The 10,158-nt window shown below is 45.4% G+C and overlaps 1 protein-coding gene across 2 annotated transcripts in view; it reads left to right on the top strand.

The window, feature by feature from the left end:
* The first annotated feature begins 3,198 nt into the window (after positions 1–3,198).
* Positions 3,199–10,158, top strand: part of Ankrd29 (ankyrin repeat domain 29) — a 54,960-nt gene continuing 48,000 nt past the window's right edge. Inside the window, exon 1 of one of the 2 annotated variants that reach the window (XM_021150831.1) lies at positions 3,199–3,306. In XM_021150831.1, coding sequence (XP_021006490.1) covers positions 3,286–3,306 — 21 coding nt within the window. In that variant the 5' untranslated portion in view covers positions 3,199–3,285. The remainder of the gene's footprint in view (positions 3,307–10,158) is intronic. The other variant, XM_029471732.1, reaches the window with a different exon arrangement.

The following is a 10,158-nucleotide window of genomic DNA, read 5'->3' as shown; positions in this document are numbered from 1 at the left end:
AGTCAGACCTGCACCACTTGTTGAAGATGCTTTCTCTTTTTCATTGTATGGTTTTAGCTTCTTTGTCAGCAATTAGATGTCCATAGAGGTTTATTTCTGGGTCTTTGATTTGATGCCATTGATCTTCCTTCTGTTTCTGTACCTATACTTGCAGTTTTTATTACTATTGCTCTGTAGTACAGCTTGAGGTCAGAGATGGTGATTCCTCCCAAAGTTCTTTTATCGTTTAGGATTGTTTTAGCTATCCTGGGCTTTTGTTTTTTCATATGAAGTTGAGCATTACTCTTTCAAGGTCTGGGGAAAAAATTGTGTTAGAATTTTGATGGAAATTGCATTGGATCTGTCGATTGCTTTTGGTAAAATGACCATTTTTACTACTACTGATCCATGAGCTTGGGAGATTTTTTCCATCTTCTGATATCTTCTTCAGTTTCCTTCTTCAGGGACTTGAAGTTCTTGCCATACAGGTCTTTCACTTACTTACTTAGAGTTACACCAAGATATTTTATATCATTTGTGACTATCGTGAAGGTAGTCATTTCCCTAATTTCTTTCTCAGCTCATTTATCGTTTGAATAAAGAAGAACTACTGATTTCTCTATGTTAATTTTGTATCCAGCCACTTTGCTGAAGGTGTTTACCAACTGTAGTTCTCTAGTAGAATTTTGGGGGTCACTTATGTACACTATCTTATCATCTACAAATAGTGATACCTTGACTTCTTTCTTCTTTTCCAATTTTGATCTCTTTGATCTCTTTTTGCTGTCTAATTGCTCTAACTAGAACTTCAAGTACTATATTGAATAGATACGGAGAGAGTGGGCAGCCTTGCCTTGTCCCTGATTTTAGTGGGATTGCTTTGTGTTTCTCTCCATGTAATCTGATGTTGGCTACTAGCTTGCTGTACATTGCTTTTATTATGTATAGGTATGTGCCTTGTATCCTTCCAGGAGGAAGAGAAGGGGATGAGAGGGAGGAGGCATAGCAGGCATTGGAGCAGAGGAAGGGAGGATGGGGCAGGATATTCTTTGCCCAGCCAGTGAGTTATCTGGCTAGTTTTAAAATATTAAGGCCATCTGGTGTTTTCCATTCATGGTGACTAAGGTGTGCAGGAGAAAGGGCACAGCCAGGGCAGTGTTTGGCAGTTTGGTGGAGACAGCTTCGAGAGGCTGAGGGAGCTCAGAATGAGCTCTCAAGAAAGAGCAAGAGTGTTATTAAAATTACACACAACAGAGTTGCATTTTAGTTGAATGGGCTTATTGGGGTTGGAGATTTACCACAACAATTCTGTGCTAAAACCATCAGGCCCTGAGCTTTTTTTGGTTAGGAGACTTTTAATGACTGCTTCTATTTCCTTAAGGGTTATAGGACTTGTCTTGGTCAGGGTTTCTATTCCTGCACAAACATCATGACCAAGAAGCAAGTTGAGGAGGAAAGGGTTTATTCAGCTTACACTTCCACATTGATGTTGATCACCAAAGGAAGTCAAGCAGGTCAGGAAGCAGGAACTGATGCAGAGGCCATGGAGGGTTGTTCTTTACTGGCTTGCTTCCCCTGGCTTGCTCAGCCTGCTCTCTATAGAACCCAAGACTGCCAGCCCAGAGATGGTCCCACCCACAAGGGGCCCTCCCCCCTTGATTACTAATTGAGAAAATGCCTTACAGCTGGATCTCATGGAGGCATTTCCTCAACTGAAGCTCCTTTCTCTGTGATAACTCCAGCTGTGTCAAGTTGACACAAAACTAGCCAGTACAGGACTGTTTAGATAGTTTACCTGGTTTTGATTTTATTTTGATAAGTGGTTATCTGTCTTTAAAATTATCCATTTCCTTTAGATTTTCCAATTTTGTGAAGTACAGGCTTTTGAAGTTAGGCCTAATTTTTTGTTTTGTTTTGTTTTGAAATTTCCTCAGTTTCTGTTGTTATGTTTCCATTTTCATTTCTAATTTTGTTAATTTGGATACTGTCTCTCTGCCTTTTAGTTAGCTTGGCTAAGGGTTTTTCTAGCTTATTGATTTTCACAAAGAACTAGCTCTTGTTTTTGTTTTTGTTTTTACTTTGTATTGTTCTCTTTGATTTCAGTCCTGAGTTTGATTATTTCCTGCAGTCTACTCCTCTTGGGTGTGTTTGCTTCTTTTTGTTCTAGAGCATTCTGGGTTGCTGCTAAGTTACTAGTATGAGACCTCTCCAATTTCTTTATGGAGGCGCTTAGTGCTATGAACTTTCCTCTTAGCACTGCTTTCACTGTGTCCCATAAGTTTGCAAATGTTGTGCCTTCATTTTCATTGAATTCTAGAAAGTCTTCAATTTCTTTCTTTCTTCCCCGACCAAGTTATCATTGAGTAGAGAGTAGTTCAGTTTCCATGTAGGCTTTCCAATGATTCTGATGTTGTTGAAGTCCAGCCTTAATCCATAGTGATCTAATAGTATGCAAGGGGTTATTTCAATATTTTTGGATCTGCTGAGGCTTGCTTTGTGACTTAGTATATGGCTAATTTTGGAAAAGGTTCCATGAGGTGTATGTGGATATCTGCGTGGAGGACATCTTGGGTGCAGACTCAAGAACTTTGCATGGAGAATCTTCATAAATGGTGTGAAGCATGAGTGTGTCTTTGTGCAGTGTGGAGAACTTTGTGTGTGGAAGCTGTGTCTGTGAAGAACTTTCTGGAACATTTGTGAAATATGATGCTAGTGTGAAGGGCATCCTGTGAGAGCGTGGACACTGGGTGTGAAAGCTCTATGTGTAGTGTAGGAGACAGTGTAGAGGGTGTCCTGGGTGTTTATGCAGGGTGTGTACAAGGTGTGTGTGTGTGTGTGTGTGTGTGTGTGAGGTGTAGGATGTCCAAGTGGAGTGCATGCTGGGTACAGAGTGAGAACTCTGTGTGAAACGTGACCTTGGTGTGGAGGGTGTACTAGGCGTGGAGTGTGCAGAACTCTGGGTAGAAACTGCGGAGTGTGGCATTGGTGTGGAGAGTGTCCTGGACGTGGAGTCTAGAGAACCCTGTAAATGGAAGCCGTCTGAGGAGCGTGACCTGAGTGTGGAGAGCTCCGGGAGTGCACGCGGAGCTCGGGGCTGTGCTGTGTGCCCGCGGGGTGAGGCGTGTCAGCGCGGGCAGGCAGGGGGCCAGTGCGCGCGCCAGCCTGGCCGCCCCTGCGCGTGCCCGGGCGCCGCCCTGTCTGTCAGCGGCCGAGGGAACGCGCGGGGCCGCCCCTCTGCGGCGGGCGGGCGGGCGCAGAGAGCGAGCGGGGACCGAGCGGGGACCGGCGGGCGGTGGCGCGGCGGACATGTGCAGGATGTCCTTCAAGGTGAGCAGCGCAGCGCAGGCCGGGAGGGCGGGCTCAGGCAGCTCCTCACGCTTCGCTGCGGCTTTCCTCACTTTCCGCCCGGGCTAGTGAGCCCCGCGCAGAACCCCTGACTGTCGCCATAGTAACAGGCCAAGGCTGGGGAGAAGTGGGTGGAGGTCAGGGCTTCTCTGCAGCATCCCCAGGCTGGCAGGCCCTCAGAGTCCTTCCGCACCCGCCGCCTCCTCAGAACACTTCATCTGCAAGGCGGAAGTGCTTTTGATCTTCAGGCTTCTGCAGCCAAAGGACTCTTGTGTTTTTTTAAAGTGTTCATTCATTAAAGTCGTTCCATTTAATCCCCACTCTGGAGGATGAAAGTTGGGTTCATTGATTTGCCCCGGCTGGAAGGTTTTTAATAAAAACAATAGTCAAGTGGATTGAATATTTAAAATGTGCAGTGGTGAACTAGTCTTCTGGGAGGCCTTTGGGATGATGCTCTAATCGGCCTTCCTCCTCCTCCTCCTCCTCCTTCTCCTCCTCTTTACTTTCTGCTCTATATTCTTCTCCGTATTTCTTTCTCTCTTAAACAATAAAGACATAGAGAAGTTAAACAATCTTCTCACCATTTGCAGCTATAAAGCTAATGATGTTAAGACTGAAATCCAAGTGCATCAAACTCCAAAGCCCCTATGGTCCAGTCTCTTCTGAGAACTCATTTGAGCAGAGGAATGGCTGGATGAGATGTGCATGTCAGAAAGACACTGGCTCCCACTGGAGAAGAGGCAGGGTAGGGGGACCATCACAGCAGAAGGACATTATGGTTAGCTAGTGGGTCTGGAGGTCCAGATGGATTTGAGGGGAGATGGGGTGTATGTCATATGGTCAATATATGGTGTGAAATTCTTAGAGAGTTAATAAGAATGTAATTTAATTTTTAAAAATGAAAAGAAGTGGATTTGGGCCAGAGTGTAGGCAAGGAGAGTGGAGGGAAGGAACTAGACAATGACTTGAGATTTGTTTCAAGTGGCAGAATTCAGTAGCTGGTGTTACTCCTGTGGAGGGAAGGCAAGGGAGACGGGGGTGGGGGTGGGGGTTGGAATATAGCTTGAACGAAAATAGGAATCAAAGGTGCTGACGAGACAGATACCCAGAGTAGGGAGTCAGCCAATGGAGATGAAAGTTTGCAGTGAGCAGACCCAGGGGCGTTACTCTGTGATGATCAGGGATGCGGCTCAATGGGTAAGCACTGCTTCCAACGACTCCTTCAGGCTGTAACTTCAGTGCTCAGGGTAGGAGTGCAAAGGCAGGCAGAGTCCAGCAGCTCACTGGCAAGAGCGTCTCTCCTTGAGAGATCCTGTCTATAATAAAGTGGGAGAACAGTAGAAGATATGTGGCATTCATCTTTGACCTCTGAAACACACACACACCAAGCACTCTGTGAACACACACTTTTGTGTCCTAGGGATCAAACTTAGCTTGTCAGTAGACATGTACCACACTCAGACATAAGCTTCGATGATGATGATGACGATGATGTAGAATGAGCAGAATAAGAGAATCCTAATGAGAAAACTGAGAACGAACAACCAGAGACGGATGAGAAATAACAGAAACATGTGCCAAGGCTCTCTAGTCTTTTAGTGAAAATTAAGAGAACCTTGGTGTTAAATACCACTGGGATGTGAACTAAGAATGAAAAGGACCACTGGATTTCATAACAAAGCAGCCACTGGTGACTTGCCAAGGGCACTTTTGCCAAGGGTTAGGTTCAGGAGCCAGATCACAACAGCATGCAAAGAGAATAATGGCAGAACCCACAAGTATAGGGAGCTCTTTATTTGCTTTATGATGGTAGAAACTTGAGCATCCTTAAATGATAACAGGCAAATAGCTAAGATGCACAGATGTCAGTAGTGCTTAAGGATATGTTCAACATCATTAACCATCGGTGACATGCAAATCAAAACCACATTGCAATACTGCTTCACCCGCACTAGGATGGCTAATTAGCAATATGGTGGCAAATGTGTTGGTGAAGATGCGCAGAAATCAGAACCCCCCATACATTGCTGGGAGGAATGTAATATGATGTGTCATGTTTATTTCATTTTTCCATTTTTTGTATGTGTACCCATATCATGTATGCTTGTTTGTCCTAGAGGGCAGTGGGGCATGGATCTGGGTGTAAGTGCACATGTGTGCTGGTGCAGGAGCGCGCACGCGCACACACACACAAGCTGCCTGGCAGATTAGGTGGCAGCTCTCAGGTGAGGTGAGGTAGAAGATTATAAAGTGGGATGGAGCTCCTATACATCCTTCTCCAGCATCTAATAATTGAGACCATTACAGAAAGCCAGGTGGTATTTATGTATTATATATTTTACAATTAATAAAAAAGAGGCCATGAATTTGAAAAAGGACAAAGAGCAAGGAGGGGTAGTGTGGGAGGCTTTGGAGGAAGGAAAGGGAATGAGGAAACTACATAATTATAATCTCAAAAAGAAAAGAAAAACTTTTAATACCATTATTTAAAAAAAGGAGCAGATGCTTGTGTCTTGAAGGGACAGAGGTCTGTGCACCCCAATGGAAGGACACAGTGGTCTGGAAGCTGGATGGGTTCATTCTGTGCTGGAGAGAGAGGGGAGCCTGCTTCTACCAGGAAGGGGAGCTGGGGAGGTAGAGCAGAGAGAGAGAGGACTCTGTGCTGGGTAAGAAGGAGACGTGCATTTCCCAAGGAGCAGGGTAGAATGGCATTGTGGGGAGCACCAGCGAGTCAGGCCAGTCTACACTGCTCCTCATCCGCCCCCATCGGGTTAAGCATATTAAAACACACCCGGATATCTGCTCAGATAACTGCAGATAATTTACTGAAACATTTAGGGAAGTTTTAAGACGTTTGTGCCCTAAGCTATTTCTTCAGCTGTGAGTAGTTTACCTTTAAACTACTCTCCTTTTTCTACCATGTCATCTACACTCAGTAACTGTGGTGAAAACAGCCAGGCCTACACATATTTTTCACATGAGATTAATATTATACCAAAGTCAGTAATTAATACAGTTGAGAACACAGTGTGTTCTTTAACGATTTCATTGAGTGCTTATTAACTTTAACTTGGGAGCCAGGGCTAACCTTTTTGTTTTCAGCCCAAGTTGTCTCGGGAGTTTTGTCTACACCGCTTTGTGCTCCTGACTGGAGGTAGGTGCTCACTCACCAGGAGCTATCTCAGATCTGAGTATAGAAAACACACACACACACACACCCGTTATTCTTAAAATGCCTTGGCTAACTCAATGACTGCTACCCCAGGGCCAGTCGGGGAAGTGGCCGGTAGAAAACTCACATGGCTGGTTGGCTTTATCTCCTGCCACTACTGTATCCCCTTCTTTCTAGCCCACCCAGTTCTCCCTGAGTCCTACCCACGCAACTCTCAGTGTCTTGCTCCATGCTCAGCCATTAGCTACTGACATCGTTATTGATACATCAAAAACCAATTGGGGCCAAGGAGCTTCAGGGTCAGTAAACACAAGATTCCCAGTCAAAGCATCAGAACCACCCTCTATACCAAGTCCCCGCACTGCATTGTTGGCAGCATCCATGAGTGAGTTTAAGGCATTGAATCACAGTCTGTGCCCTTTGTCTTGAGCTGGAATCACTGCATGTGGCTGTGCACATCTAAACCCCATGGGCCCTTCCAAGCTCTCTGCTATGAGGCCATTCTGTTGTCTGCAGTCACAGCCGGGCCTTGGATAGGGTGGTCAGACTCTACCACTGAGCTCCACCCCAGCCCTACCTGCGTTCACTCCCCTGAGGTACCAACTTGCCTCCAGAAACCTACCTTTCCTAATTGGTAATTGATAATTTGTGCTGGCCAAGGAAATAGACATGCATATGTGCAGTGTGTGCAGGCTAGTTTTATGTCAACCGTACACAGGTTAGAGTCATTTGGGATGAGGGAACTTCAACTCAGAAGATGCCTCCACCATTCTGGCCTGTCATCGAGACTGGGGCATTTTCTTAATGATGATGTGGGAGGGCCCAGCCCATTATGAGTGTAGCATACCTGGGCAAGTAGTCCTGGATGATATAAGAAAGCAGGCAGAGCAAGCCAGAAAGCAGTACTCCTCCACGACCTCTGCTTCAGTTCCTGCCCTGGCTCCTTTCAACAATAGACTTGTTAAGTGGAAGGAAGTCTAACATTAAATACTGTCTCCTCCCCCAAGTTTCTTTCAGCTGTGATGCTTTATCACAGCAGTAGAAAGATAACTATGACACAGTGTAAGACTCAGAGTTTTCATTTTTTTTGGTTGTTGTTCTTGGTGGTGGTGGTGAGGGGTGTGTGTGTGTGTGTGTGTGTGTGTAATAAGGTCCATTGATTTCAGTACATTGGCTTTTGGCTTTATAACTTCTATTCCAACTACTCAAGTATTGGTCTTCAGGGCTGAGGTTGCTAAGAGCCTTACTCAGTTGGGGATGGAGGATGGTTATGGTTAGAAAAAACATCACTGCCAGCTAAATAGAAGTCTCTGGAACATTCTTGAATAAGTCTTAGCCAAGAAGATGAAGTATCTCAGTACTGAGTTTTATGATCATAGCTGAAGCCAGCTGTGCCCAAACTGGACAGGCACAGGAACCATGTGCTTCATCCAAGTCCCCCAAACATTACCTCATAATGAACTCCAGCTCACCATTACTCTTCAATTACATGGATAAGCCACAGGAAATAAATAGACAAATGTAAATGTTTTAACCCATCATATAATCATCCATTTAAAGTATCATCTTTTTTACTTCCTTTATATTTTATAGAGATGTATGATATATGTATAGTTGTATGACTGGGACATTCAGGAGGAAAAGGACAAAGGAGAGATGAAGGAAAGGCAGGAAGAGGGGAGAGAGCCAGAGAGAGGTGCAATGTCTCCTTTAAAGGCTGTAGGACTTGCCTGGCCCTCTCCACCTTTTATGGTTCTGTGCAAAATGTATGCAGGGATTTGGGAGTTATCCAGGGTTTGTGATTTCTGTAGACTCCCCAATGGAAGGAAAATTGGGGGAACTTTGTCTTGGCAAGAGAGGAGACTGGAAGGGAGGGTGAAAAGGCCATTGGAGGTCATTGCAGCCTTATTCCTTTCTGCCTAACAAAGAGTTTGTGGGCAGCAGAACAGCATGATGGTTCACAAAGGGGGCAGCCTGGAGCAGCAGCCTGTCTGGCAAGAGAGCCTGACTTGCCATTTCTCTCTTGCCTTGTCTGAAATGGCATGTAACGGTACGCATCTCTCTGGGCTGTGCCAAGGATTAAATGGGGTCTCTGCAGACAGCATATTATGTGGTACAGAGTGTGTTCTTCATAAGTGTTAGCTCAAGATGCCTAGCCTCCACTCAGTGTGTGGCCACAGTGCCGGGGGAGCACACTTCCATGTCTTTGCTAGATATTTCCACTGGGATGCAGCCATAGGCAGTTGGAACTTAGCATGTTCAAAGTTGAGTCCATTATTTGTTCTTAAAGCCTATCCCAGCCGATCAGTGGTGGCGTACGCCTTTAATCCCAGCACTTGGGAGGCAGAGACAGGAGGATTTCTGAGTTTGAGGCCAACCTGGTCTACAGAATGAGTTCCAGGACAGACAGGGCTACACAGAGAAACCCTGTCTTGAAAAGAAGAAAGAGGAAAGAGAAAAGAGAAAAGAAAAAGAGAGAGAAAAAGAAAAAGAAAAAAGAAAAGAAAAGCCTATCATGTCTCTGTTTCCTAAGTGCCAGCAGCAGCAGCCCAGAGCCTGGGAGTCACTATCCTCCGTTTCCTCCTCTCCACTCGGCTTCCTAAGATGTCCTTGGTGTCCCCATCCATTCCCACAGCGGGCTGTGGCTCCAGCACTTATGTCTCTTGCCTTCCACATACCAGTGCCACTGAGTGCCTCATCTTAGTCTCCATGACAAGTCGCTGGGACTTTCCTTGAATGCAAAACTGATACTTCTCACCTCCAAACAGCCTCATGACTCCCAGGATAATGTCCAAGTTTGTGTGTCTGCTCTGCTCTAGGTCTCTGGTCCCCTGACCCCCATAAGCTATTGCTTTTTCCCTCCTCACATCCTCCACTCTACCCTTTTGGGAGTGATGCTGGGCAGGCAGCAGGCAGCAGTGACAACTATGTGGTCCAAATTTTCACCACAAGCAGCTGCACTCCTCCTTCCACACCTACACTCGGGCCTGTTGACTTGGTTAATTTTCCTGTGAGGCTGAGGCTGTAAAGCTTTTGTAAGCAGAGGTCAAAGTTACACTGTATCTCTATTCCTACCTGCCCCTGTCCCAGCACATGCTAGTGACAATGTATATGAATTGCTTGGACAAGCATAGCAAGCTCTGGCTGTGCATTTGTAGATAGGACTTATTGAACACACAAAGTACATATTTATGTGTTGTCTCGTTTAGTTCTCCAGCACAGGACAAAGGCACTCTATTTTAAAGGTCCATTTTATTATGACCAGGAGAATCTATGTAACTTACTTAAGATACAGATCTAGAAAGTGGTTTAGACTCGAACCTGGCTCTTTCTTATCCCAGATCAACTGTTCTGTCTAACTGTCCTCTGCCTCTCAGACAATCAAGCCTGAGGGAGAATGAAATATTTATAGCTTTTTACTAAATTCATTATCTAGTATCTAGGAAACTGGTCTGAACAGCCCAACCAGAGAGGAACTTCCAAAACCATCCTAAAGAGAGAAAGAAAGGGGCCCTGGCTCCAGCGCTCGTTCTGACACTAGACAGTTGCTGTTTGCAGGTGGATTGTCTAGGTATTCAGGTTCAAACAGCAAAGTCACTCAATAAAATCTTATTCCCCTGTGTGTGTCTGTATGTCTGTCTGTCTGTCTGTCTCTGTGTGTG

The sequence above is a fragment of the Mus caroli genome, chromosome 18 (assembly GCF_900094665.2).
Source record: "Mus caroli chromosome 18, CAROLI_EIJ_v1.1, whole genome shotgun sequence".
NCBI lineage: Eukaryota > Metazoa > Chordata > Mammalia > Rodentia > Muridae > Mus > Mus caroli.
The sequence above is the reverse complement of the archived record's forward strand: the minus strand, read 5'-3'. Positions and strand labels throughout refer to the sequence as shown.